At 40.4% G+C, this 27,559-nt stretch overlaps 2 protein-coding genes across 5 annotated transcripts in view; one reads left to right on the forward strand and one right to left on the reverse strand.

The window, feature by feature from the left end:
• Positions 1-22,104, reverse strand: part of NFIA (nuclear factor I A) — a 672,686-nt gene extending 650,582 nt beyond the window's left edge. The window contains exon 1 of one of the 3 annotated variants that reach the window (XM_074265783.1): positions 21,700-22,104. In XM_074265783.1, the coding sequence (XP_074121884.1) occupies positions 21,700-21,795 (96 nt within the window). In that variant the 5' untranslated portion in view covers positions 21,796-22,104. The remainder of the gene's footprint in view (positions 1-21,699) is intronic. The other 2 variants (XM_074265784.1, XM_074265782.1) reach the window with 2 other exon arrangements.
• LOC141541558 (RNA polymerase-associated protein CTR9 homolog) overlaps positions 20,602-27,559 on the forward strand; it is a 101,790-nt gene continuing 94,832 nt past the window's right edge. For both annotated transcript variants that reach the window (XR_012481837.1, XM_074265781.1), the window contains exon 1: positions 20,602-21,953. The gene's annotated coding sequence lies outside the window, so the exon portion shown is untranslated. The remainder of the gene's footprint in view (positions 21,954-27,559) is intronic.

Consider the following 27,559-nt stretch of genomic DNA (forward strand, 5'->3'; position numbering starts at 1 on the left):
TAAAAAGCTATTATAAAGTGTACATATGAGTCCTATTCTCCTTCTTTGATTTCTCTAAAGATAATAGACCTACTAGTGGTAGATATTACACATTTTAATGTCTTTTTATAGCATAGTTCCAGATTTCTTTGTAGAATGATCGATTGGCTCATGGATGGATCCATAGTGCACTATTTTCCATAGCCCTTTCAGCATTTGTCATTTTCTTTTCTGTTAATCTGATGAATATGAGATGATTAATCAGATTTGTTTTAATTTCCCTAATTATCAGTTATTTGGATCATTAAAATATATGCCAATATATAAATATGAAAAAATATATGCCAATATATAAAATATTGGTAGCTGGGATTTTTTCCTTTGAAAAGTCCTTATTTATATCCTTTGACTCTTAATTGGGGAATGACTTTTATTCTTATCAATATGAATCTACTACCTATGTCTGGGAAGTGAGATCATTACTATATATTTTAACATCCATAATAAGCTAATGCTATTATCATTAGCTTATTAGCAACTAGTGATAATAAAGAAACAGTGTGGCTTAGTGGAAAGAGAACTGGTCTTGTGATTAGTCAGATTATGGCACAAATCCTCTCTGTGATATGTAAATGGTATGACTGTGGGTGAGTCATTTAAGCTCTCTGAAACTTGGGCCACTCAGGAGAACTTATAGACCCACTGTAGTATGGTGGACTATGGTTGGAGCCAAGCAGAGTTTGGTTCCAATCCTCCCAGAGCACTTATTATTATATTAATATAATATAATATATAATATATTAATATAAACAATTATTTATTAATATATAATATAATTATATTAATCTATTATATTAGCTATCGAACCATGGCTTCTCTTTGTGCCTCTGTTTTCTCATATGTGAAGTGAGGGGGCTGAAGTCCATTTGGATTTAGAAGGATTTACTCTAACAATTTGCTTCCAGACATTTCCATTTCTTAGGCCAGAAATGTTAAGCCAGCCTGGTTCTGACTCTCTATTCTGGCACGGGAAATGGGCAGCGTGGAAGGGGGATGAGCCGGGATGACATCTTGGCTGCTCAGACATTTACAATTTGAGCTTCCCTGTTATGAAATAGAGCCGACTAGTCAGTCTTCCAAGAGCCCGGCCGGGAGCTTGCTTGAGCCTATGGGAAGCTCGCTCCCAAAGAGCCAGGTAAAGCGAGGGAGGGCCTGCTGGAATGGGGCAATATGAGTCGGCTCGCCTGATAAGATAGTGATGGAACGCGATACGATAAAGGATGTCTGGCCTGGAACGGCAGCGAACTCGCTGCACCAGGAGCCGTCTGACACAGGCCTGAAGCAACATGAGAGAATGCACTGGCTAATCGCACACAGACACCGAGAGATGAGACGGAGCTGGGTGCGGGGAGGAGCTTCCAGGAGGGGGTGACATAAGGGGACAGACACAGGAGCTCCGTTACCTTGTCAGCTTTCCAAGCAGAAGCCGATCTCTTACTTAAGGGTGAGCCACAAAGGCATTCCCACTAGCAAGTGCAGCCTTGGCTGGCCTGCCCTAGAGGATGGAGGCTTTTTTTGGTGGTCCAAGGATGTTGAGAGATCCAAAAGCAGGACTGAGTTCCAGTTCTGTTCCCCGTTAGGTACTCCAGTGTCACTATGAGCAAGTCATTTAATCTATCTGTAAAATAAGGGTAAGGAGGGCTACTTGACTTGACTCAAGAAACCACTTGGTGGATTGGGAATAGTGGAGGAGAAAGGGCTCGCCAAGAATCAAGAGACTCCCAAGCATTATGGTGATTGGATCTTCATGGCAAGGATCTGTGATTTCCCACAGGAGGGAATCTCTTCTACCCCTGTACTCTCTGAGATGTTGAGCCTAGCTTCATAGATTTAGAACCCAAGGGGACATGAAAAGGTAGACCAAAGCCAGGCCATAGGTACACGTTAGGAGATGAAAGAGACCTTAGATCAGAGATTGCCCAAACTGGAAGGTACCTTAAGACAGAGAATGTGGGGACGTGGAGTAAAACATGAAGTGGAAGGTTCTTAAAATTAGAACATAGAAAAAACTGAAGTCAGTCAGTCAAGAAACACTTATTAAGTACCTATTGTATGCCACATGGAGATTAAGTGCTCGAGGCATATTAGAACACAGAACTTCCCAATTTTGGAAGACCTTGTGGAATTGGAGAAAGGATTTGGAATGTTCAGATCCTGTCTTGGATAAGTTACTTTTGTAAACCCTTTTTTTTTTTTTTTCATCTAGAAAAGGAGGAGGTTGGAGAAGATGGCCCTTGAGGTCCCTTTCATCATGAGATTTAAGACTCTCTGACCTCAGTTTTCTTAGCTCTAAAGTGGGGACAATCCATCTCTAAAACTATGTCTTCAGCTGTGAAGCATGAGTGATTGTACCACGCGAGTGCCTGGCACGGAGGAGGTGCTATTTTGTGCTTATTCCCTTCCCCTTCCCCCTCCATTGAAGGGCTTTCTTCACTGGACAAATTCCTTATATCAATGAAATTGCAGCTTTGAATTTTAATCTCTCTCTCTCTCTCTCTCTCTCTCTCTCTCTCTCTCTCTCTGTCTCTGTCTCTGTCTCTCTCTCTCTGTCTCTCTCTCTCTGTCTCTCTCTGTGTCTCTCTCTGTGTCTCTCTCTGTGTCTCTCTGTCTCTGTCTCTCTGTCTCTGTCTCTCTGTCTCTGTCTCTCTCTCTCTCTCTGTCTCTCTCTCTGTCTCTCTCTGTGTCTCTCTCTATGTCTCTCTCTGTGTCTCTCTGTCTCTCTCTCTGTGTCTCTGTCTCTCTCTGTGTCTCTCTGTCTCTGTCTCTCTCTGTGTCTCTCTGTCTCTGTCTCTGTCTCTGTCTCTCTCTGTCTCTCTCTGTCTGTCTCTGTCTGTCTCTGTCTCTCTCTCTCTGTCTCTCTGTCTCTGTCTCTCTGTCTCTGTCTCTGTCTCTCTCTGTCTCTCTCTCTCTGTCTCTGTCTCTGCATCTCTTTCTCTCTGTCTGCCTCTTTCCCCCATGTATTCATATGCACACACAACCTGCATATGTGCACACATATGGACACAAGGTACACAATATGTAGCATGTTCACACAGTGTGTAAGCAATCTAGCGTGTGCATATGTATACAATACAAAGCAACACATGTGTTCATACAACATGTGCACACATATGCAAGCACACTTGTATTGTACATGCATAACACACAATATATGTTATGGTGCATATGCATACATATACAAATTTGCATGCACATATTATATATATGCATACATATATATATATACATACACACATATATATATACATATATATTTGAACTACAGAGAGACAGACCCCCATGCATGTGCCCATGTGTGCTCGATGAGAAGTGCTTTGCAACCACAAATTGTTGCATGAGTGATGTGAGTCCCTAGTCATATTTCCGAAATGCGGGATGTGATATCCTCTGAGGTCTCCTCACTTCTAGTTATTGCATCTCCTGGTCAGGTATAGGTGTGGGAGTTCTTGCATTGGCTTCCATTGCTGCAGCCACGGCACATTTTTTATCAGGTGGGTGGGACGGTGACTTTGGGAAGTGAGTGGACCATTGGTGGGAAAGGAGGAGCTCACCCCCCAGTTGAGCCATGGCAAAGGCTTGAGCCCCATCTCTTGATTTGGTCTTAAATTTCCTCTGCCTTCTCTCCAAGAGAAATGGCGCGAGATGAGGAAAAAGGATTTCTTGATAGTAGGAATGTGTTTTATTTGTATTTTCCTTTCCCCTCAGTTTCTAGCTCATCCCCTTATACCTAGAAAATATTTAATAAATGTTTCTAAGATGAATGAATACGTATTTAAATAAATGCCTAATACTCTGAATTTTATATCCATAGAAACACATAATTTACCAATAATCCATCAATCAATAAATGTCTCCTAAGTCCCAGTGTGCCTATCTACATACATATTGATCCCTTTGAGGGGCAGCACAGTGTAACTGATAGTGGGCTCATATTTAGAGACCTGGGTTCGAGTGTGACCTGTGACAGAAAGAGGCTGGATAATCATGGGCAAGTCATTTAACTACTTCCTCCTGAGGCAACTTGTCCAGGCCTATAAACTACAGATACCTGCATTGCACAGGGGCACTTCCTTAGGAACTTGGCTCAGTCATCAGCCCTACATATTTATATACATATAAGTACGATCAATGAGTAAATGCATGAAATTAACTTGAAGCTGGTTGGTATTAAGGGAAGCTTCCCTTGCAGGACTGAGGAGTAAGGGGTTCTGCCATTTTGTGTTCTGGTTACATCCCACTTGGAGGATCTTATTGCCTAGTTGTCATCCTGGTTCAGGAAAGACACTGATAAGGGCGATAAGGTCCAGAGGAGGGAGGCTGGTCTGTGGGAAGTGACTCCTGAATGAAAGAACTGGAATAATTGGCTCAGAGAAGCCTCCAGAAGAGGGAGGAGACTTGCTCTTCTTGGCCCCAGGAAGCAATATCAGCAAAAGATGGCGGTTGTAGAAAGCCTGCTTGTGATTTGAGGTTAGGGAAAAAAGCAAAAACCTTATCAAGGAAAGCTCTCCTGAAGAACAGGTCTAACCAAGTCACTCTCTGAACTCAAACCATCAGAGAGTGGGAGGGAATAAGCATTTATTAAGCACCTACTATGTGTCAAGCATTGTGCTAAGAGTTTTTACAAATATTTTCTCATTTGATCTTTTAAACAACCCTGCTAGATAAGGACTATTAATCTCAATCTCTCTCTCTCTCTCTCTCTCTCTCTCTCTCTCTCTCTCTCTCTCTCTCTCTCTCTCTCTCTCTCTCTCTCTCCAGTTGAGATACCGAGGCAGAGAAAGGTCTCCCTGAACAAGACAAGATGCTCCACTTGCAGGCTGGGAATTTTTTTTTTTTTTTTTTTCTGTTCCCCTTGCCTGGAACTCTCTCCATCCTTCTTCTACCTTTCCTGGTTTCCCTCAAGACTCACCTAAAACCTCACTTTCTCACTTTCGGCTGGAAGCCTTTTCCAAGCTTCCCTAGTTCTAGTGCTGTCCCTCTGTTAATCATCTCTGATCTCGTCTTTAGCTGTGCCCCAATTGTACTGTGAAGCCTTCAGGTATAGAGGCTATCTCTGATCTTTCTTTATATCCCCAGCACTTAGCACAGTGTTTGGCCCATAATAAGCACCTAACAAATCATGAATGACTGGCTAATTGGCTCAAGGAATTAGTGGATTATTCTCAACTGAAGGTCTTCAAGCAACATCAGGGTGACCCTTTGCTGGACATGATGTAGAGCAGGTTCTTTATTTAATTGTGGCTTGGTGGTTACTAAGGGATCATCTGACCTTGAGATTGTGCAGTCAGTCCCATTATTCTGTGATGAACCAACCTGTTTCCCATCCTACACCTAAATAAGATTCCATGTTGCTCTCCAGTAAAACTCTTCAAGTGATTTATCTTTGAAGTTTGCTTTATTTTTGGTTCACTTTAATCTAATTTAGTCTGGGAAAAAATCTTGAAGGGCGGAAGGTTGGGAAAATTTCCTTTATGGCTCATCTGAGGTTATATGGTCTCCCCAGGAATGACTTTCATGTAATTGAATATAAAATATATTTGTATACATTTGGGACAGTACCTGTGTATTCATTCGTATAGGGAGAGCCTATTGAATAAAACATCATGTGCACATGCTGGTGTTCACTCATTTCAGTCATGTCCTACTTCATGACCCCATTTGGGATGTTCTTGTCAAAGATCCTGGATTGGTTGGCCATTTCCTTCTCAGGGTCATTTTGTGGGTGTAGAGGTGATATGGGGTGAAAATAGGATGGGATGTGGGGGGTTGGATCTGGGCAAGAGAAGACGAGCTGAGCATCTTGGGGCAGAGCTTTGGGTCAGAGAGAGGTGGATACATGGTCAAAGCTGGCTGGGCAGTGGCCACTCCCCTCATTTTTCAAGTAGATCAATGAGCCAATAAATCAGGAAATCATCTGTTTAGACCTGAAAGGGATTTAGAGACCTTCTATCTCGACTGCCCTCATTTAACAGAGGACATATCTCCCCCACCCCATCCAGTCCAGACCAGAGGTCTTAAAAAGCTTGCCAGGATTTGAACCCCACTGCCTCGACTCTAAATCAGTCTTTTGGCTCCACCATGATTATTTCAATTCAACAAACATGAGCAAATTCCTGACGTGTATGTACAAAGCGAATATATATATATATATAAAGCAATATATATATATATATATATATTTTATACTGGGGACTCATATATTTGGGAGTAGGAAGTGATAGGAACAAAAGATTTAAAAAATACACTTATGTAATTTGAAGAGATATGTCTTTATTAGTTTTCACTGAGAATTCCATGTTCTTCAAGATTTAAAATAAAATTACCACTTAATCTCATTTGAATCTCAAAACAGGGAATAAGTTACTACAGATATTTTTATACCCATTGTATAAAGGAGCTATAAAGATATATTCATTTATAAATTGAGGTATAAAGAAACTAAATAATTGCCCTTGGTCAATGACTAGCAAATGTCAGAGGTTGAATTCGAATCCAGGTCTACTTTCTGGGTAGTCCTTATTTTCCCTACTGCATTACAGTGTTTACCCTTGCAAATTTTTTGAGATCAACAATTATATGATATTGATTTTTCTTTTCATCCCCTTAAAGAAATCAATAGCAATTCATCAACAGAACATTTAGAAAATGTCTACTTTGTTCCTGGCACTGGGAATACAAAGGCAAAAGTGAACCCTCATGGAGCTGACATTCTCTGGTAAGGAAGCAATATATTTACAGTTAAGTCAATACAAAATGTGCAAGGCAAATACAAAGGAATTTTGGTGTGTTTGTGTGTGTTTGTTTATGTGACTCTGTGTGTGTGTGTGTGTTTTAAGTCCAAGTGCACAGGAAATACTAATAATTGGGGAACTCATGGAAGGCTTGCTATAAAAATCACTCCTGAATTGACTTCAGGTCCAATCCAATCAGCATTTATGAAGCACCTACTGTGTACCAAACACTAATCCTTAAAGGAAGCTGAGGAGAAGAAAGAAAGATCGGCTTGAACATGTAGATGGGAAACAATCCAGTATCAGGTTCAGCCCATTTCTGGAGCTGAGATACTGGACTATCACATCAGCTGTTGGTCAAGTGGAGACATTGTACCTATAAATAGCCAGCTGGGTTGAACAGTAAAGCAGTTTATAATCAATTTTGTGAATTCTCTATTTGACATGTTGGGTTTGGGACGCCTAGTTTTGAGATACCTTAGAGGTACTTGGTGATGTGTGACTGAGGATTTGCAGCGATACTGTGGCTGTGTACATGGTAGATACAGGAAGGTAACATGGGAGTTACCTTCCTAGGGGTAATAAACCATGGGAAATGATGAGATCACTATGAGAGAATCTGTAGAGAAAACAGATTTTGGGGGGTAATATAGAGTCAGGAGTCACATGATGAAACAGCAAAGAATAAATCAGTCCTCTCTATGGTGTAAAAGGTTCAACCCATTTTTCTTGTTGTTTTTGGTTCTTTCAGAACCAAAAGTTCTGAAGAAGTAGAAACTTCAGAGGTAGAAAAAACTTAAAATTCAATAATATAATTTACTGCTAATTATGTACCTGGAGGAAATTCAATTCAATAAATTCAGTAAACATTCATTAAGCACCTACTATGTGCCAGGTATTGCAGTAAGCACTAGTGATGAATTTATAATGGAAACTCTCCCAAAGGATATGTCTTTATTAAAATACTTTGTAGCTGGTTCAGCCCTTTAGCATACTTCATAGCTGATTCAGCACCCAGTAACTTAAATTGGCCATTTTGTCTGTTATGGCAATGATGATGAAGATAGAAATAGAGTATGTTAAGATGGGAAGGCCTGAGTTCAAGTTCTGTTCTAGACACTGACTAGCTTTGTGATCCTGGACAAGTCATTTAACTTCCATACATCTTAATTTCTCCATCTGTGAAATGGAACACTAATTGTACCTGCCTAATAAGGCTGCTGTAAAGATCACATAATATAACAAAAGGAAAGAAGCACTATAGAGTGGGAACTATTGACAACAAATTGGACTTTCCTATTAAAGAAGTTTGTCCAAGCCAGGTGGCTCTTGAATCCCATCCTAAGTGACTTTGGCTTTTGGTGGGCAAGAAGGACATTACTGTAACACTAGCTCCTTTGTCTCTTTGTCCTATGCATTGAACTAGGGAGCAGAAGTGGGGAGCTTTGGAGTGGGATGATAACATCTGGTCAAGAAGCTTCAAGTTCACTAGTGGAAAATCCCATCACCGAGGCTGATTGCAACTTGTTTATAATTTCTCCTCTTAGAAAGACTTCCACAACAAATAAGAAAGACTTCCACAACTAACATGTCAAAGGTTATATTTCAACCTAGGGCTTCCTGGCTCTCAGGCCAGATTTCTATCTACTGTACTCCATTGCCTTTCAGGAGGTTAGTATAATTAATATAATTTGTTAAAAAAAAAAACCAAAATAATAAAAACAAAGCAAACACGTTTTGTTATAGGAGTTGGATTAGATATTTTCTTACTTCTTAAAGTGCTTTTGTGTTCTGGGCTAAATCATTTCCCACTGTATCAATTAGTCAATCAACAAACACTTATGAAATACCTACTATGCGTTGGGAACTCTCACTTTCCATATAAGTAAAAGGTTGAGAGGTAGGTGAGTTGGCTTGAAAATACTTCCAATTTCTGTCATGTAGGTTAGTGTTGAGAGTCAAATGAAGTGATATATGTGACCCTCCCCCCCCAAAAAAAAAACCTTATACAAATGTGAACTCTCTCCCAATTAAGTCAGGGAAACCCCTGATATTGCCCTGTCTTCCCTGATACCAAGGCATTTTTCTGAAAATCTTCAGTTACTATACATTGAAAAAATTCAATTCCATTCTGTGAGAAATGGGCTGACACAGGATTTTTTGGGGGGAGATAGATGCCATCCCTGGGAAATTCTACTGGGAAGGAGATTTGACTTGTGAGGTTTTTTGATGAAAAAAAAAAACTTCAGAAACAAGAGAATTCCTGACTTCCTGAATACTGAGCCCACCAGGGGCTACCTCCTATAGGGTGATCCCCTTCTCTCCTTAATTATTGATGCCTATGTCTCTTTTCCAAATTACTTTGCATGCAATTTGTGCACAAGCTGTTTCTCACAACAGAAGAACTCCTCCCTAATAGTTTCTTGAGAGCAGGGATTACATTTGGCTCCATCTCCAGTGCTTGGCACAGTAACTGAGGCACAGGAGATGAGAATCGGTTTAGGGATGGGACTTCCAATTTTACTGAATTCTCAGATGAGAACACTTCTTCACCAGCACTTCCTCTATGACTTTTAGTCTTAAAGAATCACTGAGAAATCAAGACAGAGGTTCACGGTGACACAACTCAAGATCTAGGTGTTCCTGCTGCCTTCAAAGCCAACTTCCATGGCCTCTCTAAGTGACATTTAGTGGGGGTTTAATAAATGCTTGTTGACTGATCCAGTCCTATCCAACTTGCTTTTATATATAACTTAATAATGCTTGTTGATTTGCCCAAGGCCCAGATTGTAAACTCTCTGATGATAGGGTCTAGGATTTGTCATTATCTCCAGGACTCAGTCCAGATCCTTACTTCCCTTGATTTGTATGTGTTGGATTGAATTGGAAAGTCCAGCAATGTCAGTAATGACTCTAGTCCTTGAATTTGGGCCTTTGTACTCCTAGGAGTTTCCCTATGTCACTCTTGTTCATTTGTAAAGATTTCTTTTCTTTGGATAGAGTACCAGCCCTGAAGTCAGGAGACCTGAGTTCAAATCTGGTCTCTGACACTTAATACTTCTTAGCTATGTGACCCTGGACAAGTCACTTAACCCCAATTGCTTCAGCAAAAAACAAAAACAAAAGCAACTGATTTATCTTCTTTAAAACTTTTCATTCAGGATGCCCATCAATTGGAGAATGGTTGGGTAAATTATGGTATATGAAGGTTATGGAATATTATTGCTCTGTAAGAAATGACCAGCAGGAGGAATACAGAGAGGCTTGGAGAGACTTAAATCAACTGATGCTGAGTGAAATGAGCAGAACCAGAAGATCACTGTACACTTCAACAACAATACTGTATGAGGATGTATTCTGATGGAAGTGGAAATCTTCAACATAAAGAAGATCCAACTCACTTCCAGTTGATCAATGATGGACAGAAATAACTACAACCAGAGAAAGAACACTGGGAAGTGAATGTAAATTGTTAGCACTACTGTCTATCTACCCAGGTTACTTATACCTTCGGAAGCTAATACTTAATGTGCAACAAGAAAATGGTATTTACACACATATATTGTATCTAGGTTATATTGTAATACATGTAAAATGTAGGGGATTGCCTGTCATCGGGGGGAGGGAGTGGAGGGAGGGGGGGATAATTTGGAAAAATGAATACAAGGGATAATATTATAAAAAAATTACTCATGCATATATACTGTGGGAAAAATTCTAAATAAAAAAAAAAGAAAAAAAACCTTTTCATTCAGTAAAATATATTGTTTTTCCATCATGGAAAGAAATAAAGTTGTTGGGCATATGTACATTGGAAGGAGAGGTATGGGAAAAAGGGTAAATTATTTAAATTGTTACACACACACATACACACACATTATATACATACATACATACATATATACATACATACATATATACATATATATATATATTTTTTTTCTACATAGTCCGCCCACAATTTGTTTTTCCTGTTCATTAAAAATACTTTTCTGTCCTATTCCTGGCTGGCAAACCTAATCCAAAGAGGAGGGGATGTTCCACTTGGGTCTGAGATCCACTTATTCCATTTATGGCCATGTGATGTCCCTGAAACTCATCTTTCTCAAATGCAAATTGGGGATAATTACACTTGCAATCTTTAGATCTCATTGGATTGATAAAATCACAAGACCATAGATTTAGTTCATAAAGTGTCTTAGGGATATCTGTCTAGCAACACTCTCCTCCTTCCTCCATTTTACAGATGAGGAAACTGAGGCTCAGAGAAGTGGCTTGTCCAAAGTCACATGGAATTTATGTGGATTCAAATTCAGTTTCTTTGACCTTACTCTTTCTCCTGAATATAAGATGCTACATAAATGTGTGTTTTAACCTCTTTCCTTACTCTGTAGAAATGAAGAGCTATGGGTATGGACCATTGTACATATGAGTATATTTGGCTAATGGAGCACTTGGTTTTGCCCAATTATTTTTTTTCCTTCCTCATTTTTTTAAACATGATTTTTGCTTCAGGAGATCATTCTTTGTGTAAGAGAGAGAGGAGGGGGACATATATTAAACCATTTTGAAAGGTTGAAGAGCTTTGATTAATGCAATGACCAAAAGACAGGTTCCAAAAGACTGATGATATTGAAGGCTATCCAGCTGTCAGAGATGCCAGGCTCTGAGTTCAGAATGAGACTCATTTTGGGCTTGGTCAGTGTAGGAATTTATTTTTCTTGATTATGCATAGTTATTATCAAAGGACTTATTATTCTTTCTTCCACTGGGATCAAATTTAAAATTGGATTACTTTTCAAAAATTTAATTTGATTAATTTTTTAAAGTAATTTTAACAAGAAATGAACGTAAAACAAAAGCAAAGTACAACAACATTTTAAAAATAGAAATGAGAAATTTTCTTCTTTCAGGTATGGTAGCCAGGTAGAAATAAATCTGAAATTTATAAAACATGTCTTTGTCATCCCCAATTTAACCACTAAGGAATGATTCTTCTCCTGGAATTTGAATACCCAGACTCTTCTTCCTCATAACCATCATCATCATCATTATTACTGCTGCTATCATCATCATCATCATCATCATCATCATCATCATCATCATCATCACCATATCATCATCATCACCATACCATCATCACTATCAAGGCCATCACTATCATGACCATCATCATCACTATCATCATCATCATCTTTACAATAATTGCACTTTAATATTTGTAAAACATCTAATCTGATCCTCACAAGAAGGTTTTTAAAAATTATCTTTATTTAACATATGAGCAAACTGAGGCAGACAGTGGTTAAGGGGCTTTCCCAGCATCACACAGCTATGAAGTATCTGAGGTCACATTTGAACCTGGGTCTTTCCAACTCCAAGTCTAGCTCTCCATGCACTGTAGCATCACCTAGTGCCTATAATAATAACCACTAGCGTTTATGGTTCGCCAAGTCCTTTACAAATATTATCTCACTGGATTCTCACAACAGCACTGCGAGATAAATGTTTTATTATTCCTATTTACAAATGAAGATACTGAGGTAGGCAGTGGGTAAGTGACTTGTCCAGGTCTGGTTAAATATCTGAGGCCAAATTTGAACTCCTGGTTCCAAGTCTGCTACTGTACCCACTCTGCCATCCAAGTCTCTCCTGCAAATGCCACCTTCCCCTTCAGTCATTCCTTTATTCAAAATCTGTTCTCAGGATACTATGTCCTATCAGTCATTTGCACTTTAGCATGAATAAGTTTTTAAAAATAAGGTAATTTGTTTTTGAGAAGAATTTTCACTAAAATCTTATCCCCAAAATTTAAAACTTGAAGGAACCCTTTCTTCTGTGCTTTGAAAGCCTTTTAATCCATCAGGGGATGTGTGAATGTATGCTTCAATCTTTCTTAGTGTTCTGGATTCAGACTCTATGGGTGAGTTACCTATTCTGTCTATCTAGGCCCTCTATGTGGAGGATCACGCTTTGCCTCTATTGAGCAGCAGGGCACTGTTTATCCTTCCGGATGGAAAGCCTCGCCTTCCCCAAAAGAGAGCCACCTTTCAGAGGGCTGCCCACTCTGGACTGACCCAGGTCCAATCTCTGACCTGCAGTTCAGAGAGAATCAGACCCTTGATTGTTAGGCCCAATTATCATCCATTTGAAAAGCCAGAGAGCAGTCGGGGGAAGGATCAAGGGCCATGAAGGAAGCTGAAATTATTAGTAATAAAAATCTGCAGGCCATGTGGTATCTCCCACAATCCACCGAAGGCAGAGACAGATTGTTAAGTTTACGGTCGGCACTTGTCTGGAAAATAGATGTTTACATGGAGTGAGTGTCCTGAATTCCATCCCATTAGTCAACGTATATTCTGGAGGGGGGCTTCTCTCAAGCAAAACTCCATCCCCATTGGAACAAACCTTCGGTTAGCAATGTTCTGCTCTGGACATCGGAGCAGAGGCAAGCACAGATCGGTGACGTCCCGTATCCAAATTTTACATTCAAAAGCCTGTGTTTGGGAAAAAAACAGACCTTCCGTGCTGAATCCATTCAAGAGAGGGAAACATTTGCTAAGTCTACATGGAGCAGCATATGGAGAATCTCCTCGCTATTTGGCCCACTAGGAAGGGTGTACATGTGCACACTGGATTAGTTTCATCATCGAGCTCTTCAGAGCCCTCCATATTTTGATTAAAACTGGTATTTTAATACAACTAATCGCATCCTTTGAAACACACGCTTGCCTCCTGTTCCAGACTACATCAGCACCCTTCCTAAGTAGGGCAGAGAGCGGTCCGTGCCTGTGCTGCTGACCTCTTGGGGGCCGGCCAAAGACACATTCATGTGCCATTGCTTTCTTCGCAGGGGAATGGGGATAATCACCTATGGCATGGGGCGGAATAAATGGCCTTAATCCTGCAAAGGAAGAATGTGAGCCATGAATCTCTTTTCTTGAGGGGGGTGCGTTTTCTATTTCAATTGCAACGAGGCTTATTTTGTAGGAAAAGGGTAAAGATTGTATCTTTGAGGAGTATCTGTATGTATGTACCATTTTAACCTCAGTTTCACTATCTGGAAAATGAGAAAATGGGCTTTGGCAGTTCTCTCTCACTCAACTCAAAACAGTCCCTGGACTAGGTAATCTTTAAGGTCCCTCTCAACTTTAAATGCATGGTTCTCCATTCTTCTGGTATAGCTGGGCTGGATCTGGAGGCAGGGAACCTGATTTTCTGTCTAATCTGCCACTTATTACCTGTTGAGAAAATATTTTACCTTCTCTCAATCTCAACTTTCCCAACCATAAAGACAAAGCACCTTCTTTTTCTATGTGAACTTTTGATCTCTCTGGTTCATAGACAAACAGCCTTCTATAAAGTGTTTTTTAATTCATGTTTTCTGGTTTTTCCATCATCCTTATATTCTATTTTTACCTTCTCATTTTCTGCCCAAGAATCTCTCCCTATGAGATAACTTTTTGAAATAGAAGGGGAAAAATCAGTATAATTAATTGATACATTGAGAAAGCCTGACATGTACTATGATCTTTACACTATTGATCTTTATAATTTCATTATATTTACTTTTAATTTTGTGTGTGTGTGTGTCATTATCCTGGGGAAAAAGACTTCTAGTGATATTCACAGCTCCTAGCCATTTGTGTTCAATGAACAGAAATTGATTCCTGTTCTTATTCAGCACTTATCTTGGCCATGTATAGAAATTTCTCCTTCCTCATCTTTTCCTCTAGTGCTTCTTAGTTTCTTCTGGGACCCAGATAAAATCCAGCTTCCCACAAGAAGCTTTCCCCATCTCCCCCTCTGCTGATCGCCTCCAAATGTTTCTATATAGCGTGTTTGTACATAGCTGTTTGCATGTTGTCTGTCCTATCACATTAGACTGTAAGCATTTTGAGGTCAGGGACTGTCTTGTACCCTTCTTTGTATTCCCAAGGCTTAGCATAGTTGCCCAGAATATTGTTGATGTTGTCCAGTCATTTAGTCATATACAACTCTCCATGATCTCATGGGGATTTCTTGGCAAAAATACTGGAGTGATTTGCCATTTCCTTTTCCAGTGTGTCCCCATTTTACAGATGAGGAACCTAGTCAAATAGGGGTTATGTGCCTTGTCCACAGTCACACAGTTAGTAAGTATATTGAAGACAGATTTGAAGTTAGAACTTCCTGATTCTAGCCCCATGCTCTTTCCACTTCCTTCTCCACTGTACCACCTAGTAGCCCTAGCCTGATCCAATGTAGATGGCTTAATAAATAAATGTTTATTGACAAATTAATCTACTATTTCTCCTTTTAATTGATCCTAGAATCAAGGATTACATAAGGAGAATCCCAATCACAGATCATAGATCTAAAACTGGAAGTGACATCAGAGATCATCAAATCCCACCTTCTCACTTTCCATATGAGGAAAGGAGATCCAGAGAGATTGCTCTTGCTGCACATTTCAGAATGGAGTGAGGGATAGATTAGGAACTGGTCATTGAGAACCAACCCCCTTTCTTCACAGAACGGTAAATTAAGGCGTGGAGATATTAGATTTTTTTTTTGATGTCACAAAGATAGTAAGCATCTAAGGAAGGATTTGAACTCTGGTTTTCCTGATCTAAGACCGATAAATTGTCCACTATTCTGTGCTACTTCAGTTAATTAAAAATCACATCTCATATTTCTGAGTCCCTAACTATATGCAAGACAGGGGGAAGAGAGGGGAGAAGAAGAAAAAGAGAGGGAGAAAGAGACAGAGATAAAGAGAGACAGAAACATAGAACCAGACAGAGAGACAAAGACAGAGACAGAGACAGAGGGAGGCACTTAGTCAAGGCAGAGACAGACAGAGACAGACAAGCACACACAGAGAAACCAAGACAGAAACAGAGAGAGAGAGTGAGAGAGAGAGAGAGAGAGAGAGAGAGAGAGAGAGAGAAATATTGAGAGGAAGAGACACATACACAGAGACAGATGGAAACAGAGAGACAGAGACACAAACCCAAACACTGAGACAGAGACCAACAAGAGACAGAAACAAAGAGACAGAGAGGGGACTCACAGAACAATGAAGTTCTAGACTCCATTCCTAGGTTGGAGGGTCATTGGGAATAATTCAGTCTAGGAGAGTTGCGATTTTTCTGGTCCCACTGATCTGTGCACACAAAAGTCCTCCTGCCTCTACCTGTCATTCCCCTGCACCTCCATGTCCCAGGAATGCTTCCACTTGTGATATCCCAGCCATGCTCCCATAGCACGCGTCTGTTCCTCAGCTGATTTCCTCTCCGATTTGGGAGAGAAGGAGCTGAGCTAACCCCCAGCTTCCTCCTCAGCCGGCAGCCACCTCACTTCCCTGTCTTGGTGTCTCTGATACTGGAGGATCCCTTTAGAGGTTCCCGAATCCATCTTTCTCTTAGAAAACAATGCCATCAATCTCATTTTCTTCCTTAAAGACTTTCCTTCCTTATTTTCTCAGCTTCATAAAAAGTGCTTGAAAGAACAACTTCATTTAAACAATATCCTTGAGGAAACCAACCTGGATGGCCTTGGATCCCAGCAGTCTGGGTCTCAAACAAGCCCACTATTTCTAGTGGGAGGGAAAATGAAACAAAACACCAGCTTAGAATTTGCCCCTTTCCCTGCTCTCCTTTTAGGGACACATGTTTCCATATAAACTCGTTCATAAACATACACCGATGGACACAAACATACACAAAACCGTGCAGAAAAACACACTGTTAAAAACCGTCTTGTTGAGTTTATAATCCAGCGTAAGTTACTGAGTGCTGATAAGAAAAGGAAGTTCAACCAGACAGTTTAATCCTCCAATTTCCTGTCTTCTAATCAGCCCCTGACTCTGGATTTTAAATTAAAACCATTCCTTAAATGATATTCGGGACAGGTGAAGGAAAGCGAGGAGAAAATCAACCCGGACAAAGCTTGTATTTTACTATCTAAAGTTCACAGGCGAAATATGAGTTTAGGAATAGGAAATCAAGATTTTAAAAAAAGATAGTCGAAGTCTGCGGACTCAGCCAAGCATATTTCTGAAAAAGTTACTCTGAGACGATGTGGATTTGATTTTTAAAAACCAGCAGCCAAATGGATCCATGATTTCAAAACGCTCCCTTCCTTCCCAAACAGTGAACACGACTGCAAAAGATGTCATGTGGGATTGGCTTATAGCCACGGAAAATGATTGTTTTATTAGACAGTGTGAGAAGAAAAGAAATTATAGTAGAGAAACATTATTTGTTCATTGAAATGGGACTCCAATGGTGTACACCCTAATGGTTTATACTTTTAAGAATCGTTGTATTTGGGTACAAACATTTATAAATGAAGCTGGAATAAGAAGCCACAGACATTTTAAATGGTTACATAATAAGACATTTCAGTCAATAGAGATGTGCAAAACTATCCTTCTGTATTACAACATGAAATATAATTTTTTAAAAAAAGTTGTTTAGAATCGCTCCTCCTCTCAGAAGTTGATGTTGAGAGTTTAGTCAAGTTACAAAGGCCCAAGTCTGCTCTTCATGATTACACTTCTCCTACTTAACTATTATAGGACACCCTTCCTGGCCTTGCGATGTTTTGACCAATATTTCGAAAGAGATGGGACAAACCGATGTGAGAGAAAAAAAAAAAGCTACTTTACTCTGAATTTAGTAAAAATCAGTAAAGAGTGATTGTCAAGCATTGTTCAGTTAAGAACTGACATATTAAAAATGAAGAGTGAAAATACAGCTTCTACAGCGAATTGGAAATATCCATCAAAGGTGGGAAAAGGGGTTTCAATGAAATATGAGTTCTTAGTTATGCATCAGTGAGATTGTCATTCATTCTGCAAGTTTTCTAGAGCTGAGGGATTTATTGACATCATCAAACTCGAGCAAAAGATAAGTCACCAAAACACTTTGTAACCTTCTGTGCACAAGCCCTTTTGAAATGGTGGGAGATTGTCCCGAGTACAAGAAGGTCCTTGAGGAAAATGGCGTGCCCTGAGAATTTTAATGGGATGATGGACAGCTCTTGATGAAAAAAAAAAAAAAAAAGACTTGCACTGTTAAGGTATCCAAAATAAATGCCAAGGATCTAATATCAGTTCAGGAAACTACAGAGGTAATTTCATATTCTGCCTTTTTGTCCATTCTAATTTTATTTTTGGACTGCCTACCAGTAAGTAAAGTTAAATGTTTTTTTAAGACGAATATTACTGCAATTTTCCCATGCACCTTTTTATCAATCAACAGATGACTGCAATGGAGTCTCCCCCCCCCCCCACATTTTTATATTGTCTGGCATATAGAACTTCAATAAATAAAGGCTCTGTGGGTCAAGAAATCCCTCAATATTATGCTTGTAACTCAGGCGATTGATGTGCCATTTGCAAACCTTGGAAGTGGAGGGGGATTTCTGTATTTTCCTGTCGTGAAGGTTTCAGTGAGAGATGTCACAACATCGTTAGTCTAAATTGATACGTAATATCTATTTCTTGATTTGCGTGATTAAAGCATTAGAAGAGAGGCTCAGATTTCAAAAGATTTCTCATAAGTGGCAGTGACAAACGTAATTAATGTTAAAGATCTATACATAACGAAGAAGCCAGACTTCTAGTCAAAGACAAAGTTTGTTTATCATGTTGTAGATGCAATAAATTTTTTTTTTTCCTTTGATTTGGGGCTCTCCTGACCCCCTGTTCCTTTTTGGCGAATTGAATATTTGTTACATTCTGTACCTATAAACCCCAAATAAGCGTCACAAATGAAAGGTTAATTTGGAAGGCGAGGATGGCTACTCCAAGGACCCATATCTCGTCCAAGAGTGGGGCTCCGTAGCTCCAGGACAAAAATCTGTTCCTTTTAAACCTAATGATCTAATCTCCCACTAGTTATCAATAAGCATGGGGAGAGAAGGAGACAGAATTAGAATTCACATAAGAAGAGGGAAATGAAGAGAGAGAGTGAAAGAAGAGAGAAGGAAAAAAGAGGGAAAGAGGACATTCTCCTCAGCCTTTTATAAAGTAGTTTCTTTCCTGATAACAGGTCTTTATTTTTTTGGAGGGAGAAAATAAAAAATAAATTACAGAATCTTGCCATCATTTGGATATGTTCTGCGACAGTAGATAACTATGTAACTGGCTAGAACTCCGCTCCACACATGCCCCAGAACAAAAACAAACAAACTCGTTTGCCATACAAATTGTTTACGATTCATTAAAAAGCAAAATTGCATATCCCGGCCTTGGCAGCTGAGTCTCCATGGGCGGAAGGGGCATTCAGTGAAATCCCTTTGTATGTTTGCTGGGAGGACTCAACTGAAGTTTCTCACTCTGCAGCGGGAGACCTTGATGATGCATGAGGTAATTTCCAAAGCTTTCTTTGCCTTCCATGAAAAACTCTAGGCTTGTATCAGGATTCTAGTTAAGTGGGATCTGCTTTATTTGTCATTTCCCCCTTTTGGTCTGGTTTTGGGGTGTTTTTATTTGTTTGCTTTTTTGGTTAAGGGACACAGCGGGTGGAGGGGGAGAGTTAAAGAAGAGGCTGACAGTCAGAAGGGAAAGTAGAAGTAGCCACAAAAAAATAAATCTGAAATCCGAATTTCGCCTTTCATTTTAATTAGACCTGTTCTTCTCTTTCCCAGAGGACTAGATTTTCCATCACTGATGGCAAATGTGTGTTGCGATTATTTGCAAGTAATGTTTCCGAAATGTGGTCCTACATTGTTAATTTCAGCTCTAGTGAAATTGATTTCTCCTTTAAGTCAATTTCTCTAGCTTCCTTTAGAAAACACTGGTTTCTTGTTCCTTTCAGAACAGAGACCTAGGGGTGCCTTAAAGTTTGGAAGAGATTCCCTTGAGTTCAATGTAAACAACAGCATGTGTGGCTATCGTCTTGTTTATTTTTAGGCAAGTGCATTACTAAATGTTTCCATCACTTTTATATTTTATATCCCCAGCAGTAAAACATCTGTAAAATAATTTTAAATGCAAAGCAACTTCCAAGGAAACTTTATAGAAAGAGATTATAGTTGTGCCCGTTTGGAGCAATGCTCAGTGAGTCTCACCAAATAAAAGGATGACACATTTTACTACCCAAAATGTAACAGTCTATAAAAAATACCCTCTGTCCATCAGCATGCACTGCTTTTCTTCCCCGCCCCCCCACCCCCAAAAGCTTACAACTTTCCTTAAAAAAACCAATCGCCGAACTCATTGATACATTTCTATTTCGCATGTAACCAGAAGCAAAAGAATAGGTAAGAGCATCCGAGCATACAAGTAAAAACTCATTTTCTCCCTGGCAGAAACTCTAATTGGAAAATAAGTAGTGTGAATAAAATTTCAGGAGCTAAGTGGTTAGTCTTCCACTAGTCTAATTAACCAAAGGCTACAAAGCAACATTTTCCTGGCAACCACCGGGCAAGACTTTAATGGAGAGTTAAGAAATTAAAAGTAAAAATACAAACCCGTCCACATACATACAGTTACACACACACACACACACACACACACACACACACACACACACAGCCACCTTAACTCAAGTCCCAGGATGTGCCTATACAATGCACCCCGAGCAGCCGCTTCCATCCTTCCGTAGGTCACTTTTAAAAGTCTCTCAGTTCTCAGAACTCCTCAAAACTTCCCCAAAATGATCCCGAAAATCAGTCAGGGCAGGACCAGGGAAGGGAAACAGTTTCAGTGGTTCATACAATGAAACCGATCACGGCTTGTTTTGTAATTCCATTCGCTAGTCCCCCCCCAGCCCCCCTAAACACAACCCCCCCCTTCTTCTTCTTCTTTTTTTTTTTTTTTTTAAACTGATATCTATGTGAAATGAGCTGGAGTTCACGGTCCAGTTAGAAACGGATAATACATTCATTGTTCTGGCAGCAAACTTTTTTCTCTCCCTGGAAGAATTCACGCTTGCCACAAGAATAATAATTACCGAAAACGAGAAATGCGCTGCTAACGAATTAATCCTTAACGGACACCACCCTAACGAGGGCGGTAATGATTTGAGGACTCTCTTGCTCACAACAGGACTGGCATCCCCGGCCACAATGAACCATTGTGCATCCTCCTGACTCACTCTACCTCTTATGGATACGAGATGTCAAAGGTTGCCTGGCCTGGCCGACCACGACATGTGAGTTAACTCGTTCTGTGGCGCATGTTAGGACTTTATTCCAACTTTGATGGGCCCCGTAGCAGCTCGGAGCTAGAAGATGGGGGGCCCGAGCCTGGAGTGCTGACAAGGAGGCCAGGGAGGGGGGGCCTGTTTTATTCCAAAAGGAAGTGAAGTTGGAGGTGGGGAGGTGGTGGGGAAGCCTCAGATCCAGACCTCAGAAGAGGCGATTTCAGGCCATCTGCCTGTGGACCTCGAAATTCACTAGTTGGAGTTTTAATTCCACCGGCCCCCCCTTTAAGAATGGAGCTGCCCCCTCCTCCCCTCTCACTCTCCATCTCAGGTCATCAGAAAATATTGTCCTTGGAAACCAGAGTATAAGACAGAACTAAGGCACCGAGAACAAAACCCCCACTTTTGTCAAGTCCCCACTCAACCCCAACGTGCAGCGCGAAAACTTTCCACACTTAAAACAGAATCATCACAATTAAATGATCAATTTTCCAAGCGTCCCCGACGAAGCCCCCCCCACTCCTATCCCACCCCAGACAGAAACAAGCTCTGTCCTGTGGCCAACTCCTGGAAACTTAGAGCCCAGAGTGGCAGGGGAAGAGCGAACGAGGCAAGAAGGAACAGGGGGAGCCAGGCTGGCGGCCCTGGAAGAGTGTGAAAAAAATCAAATGTTAATTTGATGAATGTGAGGTCTGGGACATTTTGTCAAAGAGGGAGGGAAAGTCGGAAAAAAAAAAAAAAAGGAGGAAGGGAAAAAAAAAAAAAAAAGGCAGCTCCGGCTGCCAACTCACCATCCACCAAGTTCTGGCCGAGATGTCGTAGCAGAGCTGCCATTTGATGGAGCCATCGGAAGCTTTAGCTGCCATGACGCTGTCAGCAAGCCTCATCTGATGCTAACTCACGGGAGATAAGACACCTAATTGAGAAAACATTTGCGATGGCATGTTGGGCAACATGTAGTCCGGTCCATACCATATGGAATCATGGGTAAAAAAAAAAAAGTCTCCTTGACAATGAACCAATCTCTCCCAGACCCAGTGGCAAGGTGAGGTGCAGATGAGAAGTCATCTACAGCTCCACTGTCTTAGCTCTGCTTTTGGAGCGCCCCACAGCCCACAGCCACACATCAAAGAGGCAGTTAAAATTAGGGCTTCATCACTCAGATGATTTTGGTCTACAAGGTTTTTCCTTTCCTTCCACCCCCCCTCCTTTTTCTCCTTTTTTTCCCTCCCCCCTTTTTAAAAGGAGAATAAAGAGATTTAATAGGACAAAGGCAGGTAGTGGACTACGCAGGGAGATCGCCACAGGCTATTAGCCTAAAATTTCTGCTTGACAGATGGAACTGCTTAGAGACTATCATGCAATGTTTTGGGTTTTTTTTTTTCCTCTCTCTCTCTCTCTCTCTCTCTCTCTCTCTCTCTCTCTCTCTCTCTCTCTCTCTCGTATTCAGTATCTGGTTTTCACGGCCACTTTTTCTGAAGGACAAGAGCAGGGAGCCGATAATTTAGACAATTTTCAGCTAGGTTTGTCCGGTTCACCCATAATCATCTAAATCAAATTTTTTTAAAAAAGAAAAAAAAATCCCTGAACCAGAAAAATGGGTCCACTTTCCAATTTTAAAGCTAATTAAAAAAAATTTTTTTTTGGAAAAAAAAAATCTGCACGGCACCCCTGCATATATATGTCTGTGAATTTGGAGGGAGGTGAACAAGAGACCCTATATTTCCAGTTTCTCATTTCTGAGATCTTCCGGGCATTTTATTACAGTGACTAGATTTTCACAAGAATGATCAGCTGGATAATATTTTAATGAATTTTAATTACATGTTGGTGTTTTCTTTAGTCCTATTATAATACACTAACACCCTTCCAACCTACACAGGGCTCCCCTGTGATATCCTAGAAATGTAGAATTTTCATATTTTAACATGGAAGAAGGACCAGTCATTTTCACATTACTCTATTTAGGTTTCCTTATCCTAGAAACCCTGTCTAAGTGCCTTACATTAATCCATTTTTTTTTGTATTAAAAAAAACACATATTCTTTTGCAAGGAAATGGGGGGCAGGGTGACGAAACCACCACATGGGCTGTCTATGAGAGAGTGATGGGGAAGAGGAATTTTTAGACAAATACATGGAAAGTTAGAGTGACATAGAACACTTGAGAGTATTTTCGTCATAAGAAAGTAAGGTTGAAATAAGCTTTGGGCTTCAGGGAGAAGAATTTCTGTCATATTGAATCCTTTGATGGCATTAAGAAACAAGGACCTGCTGAAATCCTTTTAGAAAGGTAGCTGGTGAGATGCACCCTGCAGTTTTTTCTTTCCCAGTAGTTCTGTGCTTTTGTAAAGGAAATCTTGGGAGAAGAGGCTTGCTCTGGAAAATATCCTAGGAGCGAACTCTTAGAATCTGGACAAGGCCATTTCTTGCTGCTTCTGAGGGCAACGTAACTGTGTTGGCAGAGAGGTGCTCGCTCACAGCCCAACCGGTTTTCCTGTTTAAAAACATTTTTTCTTGAACTCTATAAAACACAATAATTTTCAGTTTCACTAACACTGTACATCCTCTCATTGAAACACAAGAGAGTTTAAATCCACAAGTCAATACTTCCCTAACAATATTGAGACTCTTTACCTAGTAAATAATTCTTCTAGCCCAACTTCTTTTGGGAGGGTCTATGTCCTTTAGTTGCCCCCTAAAGATTTTTTTTTAATAATTTAAAACAGGAAAATGGTCCTCAGAGAATGAATGATTTCAATAATAAATGTCCTTCTTTCCTTTTTTTCCCCCTCCTCCACTTCCCCCCCCCCCAACATGAATCACTCTGTTTTATATAATTTTGGGGTTGGAGGTAGAATGAGGAAATGACTGGCTACCAACAGCATCAACTGTCCAGCTCAGAGGTGACTCAGTGTCCCGCCTCTGGTTGAGCCAGAGGATCATTTCTGTTTACAGAAAATGGGGCTGAATTAACCTGGGAAGTGTTAAGTAGGATTCAAGAATCCAGGAAGAGAAGAAAACTCTGCCAGAAACTGGCCTGCCAAAACATTTATCGTTTTCTGTTACTTCCTTTTTATTCAAATGGACCGGTCTTTTTTCAGCTGACCACTGAGGGAAAAGGAGGATAATATTTGGAAAGAACTGCACAAAATATAGTCACTTCTACCTCTGATCAAGTTAGCTTTTTTCTTTCTTTCTTTCTTTCTTTTTTTTTTTTTAAGCAGTATTTCTGTCGTTGAATTAGTGTCCGCTTTATCCCTCTTTCCTTGTCTACATAAAGCAAACCCACGGGGTCTTCTTTACTCAAGGACCTGCCTGGCCTTCTGTCTTTTCATCGGAGCACCATAAGGCACGTGGAAATTTCAGCGCTAGCCGAGAATGCTTAGCTTTGCTGTTTCAGTGTTGTCAATCATTAGCCCCCCAATTCTCATCTCCTTTCGCATTTCTGAGGATGGGCTGCGCCTGGCCCAAGCCCGCTTAGGCCCATCTAATATTTATGAATGGTGCCCAAGGTAAGCTGGGAAACAAGAGGACAGATTTCACTTTGTGAATGAGTGAAGCCTGAGAAGATTTCACTCCAGATGGCCCGGTAGTCCAGAACAAAGAAATGATAAATATTATTGGATAATGGTGTTTTAAATCCAGAACAATTAGGCACGTTTAACTTTATCATTGTGCTGTATGGGGATGGCGGAAGCCCGTCTTTCCCATTGAGCAATTAGGCCCTTCACAAGCCTTGCCCGTTGTTAATAGCCTTAAAACAAGATTAAATCCAACATGCTAAATATTGCAATGATTGTGGGAAATAAAATTATTTGGTGAGCATAATGGGGAGCAATTTAAGCATTTAACATGATCCAGGAAACACTACTCCAAACAATTGCATTTGCTCCATGCGTTTCTTCCCCCTTTGATTGCTGACAGATGCCTTTTTGGAAACAAGCAGCCAAATGGTTTGCCTTCAGTCAGAAAGAAAAAAAAATGACACCAGAAAGCAGCTACATGTTTTGAATTTAAGTCTTATCCTTGGATATTTTTCTTCTGAACCTGTATTGGAATGAATCTGAGGTGAGAAAGCCTTTGGAATAATGAAAAAACTCAAGCATCCATGGGCTTTCCTATTTCCTTATTTTTTTCCTGCTTTGAAAAAAAGTTAATCTATATCTATATCTATATCTATATCTATTTATATATATGAATATATACACACATGCATTTAGGTGACTTGTGCAAAACTGACCCTAAAAGGGTGTCTTTGAGTTCTGGAATTAGCGATTTGGTTTCTGATGGTTTTTGGAATAATATGAGGAAGCGGCAGACCTGCCCGTTGCTCGCTGGCTTCATGCAAGTGCCGTTGGCCCTTTCCCTCAAATAATCAGATTCACCATTAAAAGGGAAATAGTTCTTGGAATCCAAAGGACAGGGATCTTCTTGTGACTCTTCTAGTTGTAATCCATTCTTCAGTCATCCCATAGACCTGAGGAGTATCAGGTGCATGATAAAAAGGGGAGCTTTTTTTCAAATTCAAAACAAAACAAGAGAACACAGATGTGTTTAAATGACCATATGATACTGGATGTTACCTATTAACCTTCTTCTGTCTGCCTGAAAAGTACCCTTATAAAAAGGACTGACAACATGAGAAAATTGGGAATTGATTCCTAATTTTTTTGCCTTTCTCCTTAAATATCAGATCCTTTCATCCAACCTCCTCTTCCAGGAAGCCTTCTTTAATTCCCTTGATCATGGATTTAGACTTGGCAGAGAACTTTGGGTCATTGAGTCCAACCACTTCATTTTATAGGTGAGGGTACTGAGATTGATCCAATGAAATACAAGTAGGGAATGATAGGCGAGTGAGAGCTGAATTCGGATTGTCTGACTACGTGACCATTGTCCTGAGCCTTTTTGGGTATCTGGGGGTGCCTTCTATCAATATCCTACTTAGAGTGCTTCTGTTGAGTTTGTAGCTCTCAGTATTTCTTGTTTGTATTAGACATTATCATCCTTTGTGTGTGTGTCACAAGCAGTGTCTTATTCAAATTTTGGATCTTCCCCAAGGCTTTCCCTGGTGCACCCTCAATAGCATGGCATTAATACACCCCTGTTGAATTTTCTGTAACATTCTTTGGGTTTTAATTAATATATTTGGTTCTGATGCAACAGACACTTCTGAACAAACACCCAAACAAAGTTACAATGACAGTACATTTCCCTTGAAAACAGTTCAACCAAGTGGCCAAGTGCACACATCACTTTCTCCATGAGAAACTGATGTGTGAGCTTAGTCTGACTCTTATCATTTGTGGCCAACATCGTCCAATGCAATGGGTGCCTTTGGGGGCTGGTTTCCTTTATAACATGTGTGAATATTGCCCAATGCACTGGGTGCTTTTGGGTACTGGCTTCCTTTACAGTGCTGTGTGAATATTACCCAATGCACTGGGTGCTTTTGGGTACTGGCTTCCTTTACAACATTGTGTGAATATTGCCTGATGCATCAGTTGCTTTTGGGGGCTGGCTTCCTTTACAATGCTGTGACCAGTTGCGTGTATCTCCTTTGGCATTTTCTTCATCCTGCAATATCTCATGAAAGCCTTTCCAGGTCTCTTTGAACCCTTAGGATAATCAAATCATGGAGCTAAAGATGGAAGGAGCCTCAGAGACCCTCTAGTCCAGGGCTACTTGACAGTTTTGTTTTTGTTTTTGTGGATCACAGACTCCTTGGATATTGGTAGTTCTCTTTCTTATCCAACCCCCCTATGAAGTTTGAAGGGATTAAGTAATTTGCTCAGTTACACAGATAGTGTCAGGTGGGATTTGAATCCAGGTCCTTTGATTCCAGAGGACAGCTAAGTAGTACAGTGAATAGAGCACCTGGCCTGATTTCAAATCCATCCTCAGATATTTATTAGCTTCACCCTTGCCTCAGTTTCCTCATCTGTAAAATGAGCTGGAGAAGGAAATGGTGAATCACCCCAGTATCCCTGTCATGAAAACCCCAAATGGGGTTACAAGGAGTCAGACACAACTGAATTTCAGCTTCCAGAGCTGGTGTTGTTTCTACTGTCCTGTACATTTGGTGATTTTTTTGAAGGCCAATCTAGTCCATTAAATCCATATACCGGTGCTTGTTTCATTATTCTCTGCAATCATTGCTCATGTAGCTTCCTTCAGGATTTTTTCCCCCAAGGGCTATTCCTGAGTGTGAGAGATGGGGTGATATAGGGAACTGAGGACTGGCTTTTGGGTTGGAGACTCCCTGCTGGTGACAAATACACGTTGACTGGGGGAGTCTGGGTAAAACCACTGAACCCTTCGGTTTGGAGACCACAAATTGCCGAGGTGCTGATGTGATTAGGAGGAGGGCGGTCTTTGTGGCAATTAAATCGCAAAATCACAGGTCAGCCCCAATCCCACACCAATTATTTTTTGTTGAGCTTAGTTTTCCTTGTAGGCATCTTAGCAAAAGGACCTCAAAGAAACAACTGAGAATCTCAAAATTTCCAGACACAATCTGTCACCAGTTTAAAATCATTAACGTTAATCATTAAGGGCAGGCTTTGACATGGCACCCTAAAGTTTGTGGAGCTATTTACATACATCCTCTCATTAGGGCCTCCCAATAACCTCAGGACATAAATGCTAC

Source organism: Sminthopsis crassicaudata, chromosome 4, assembly GCF_048593235.1.
Source record: "Sminthopsis crassicaudata isolate SCR6 chromosome 4, ASM4859323v1, whole genome shotgun sequence".
Classification (NCBI taxonomy): domain Eukaryota; kingdom Metazoa; phylum Chordata; class Mammalia; order Dasyuromorphia; family Dasyuridae; genus Sminthopsis; species Sminthopsis crassicaudata.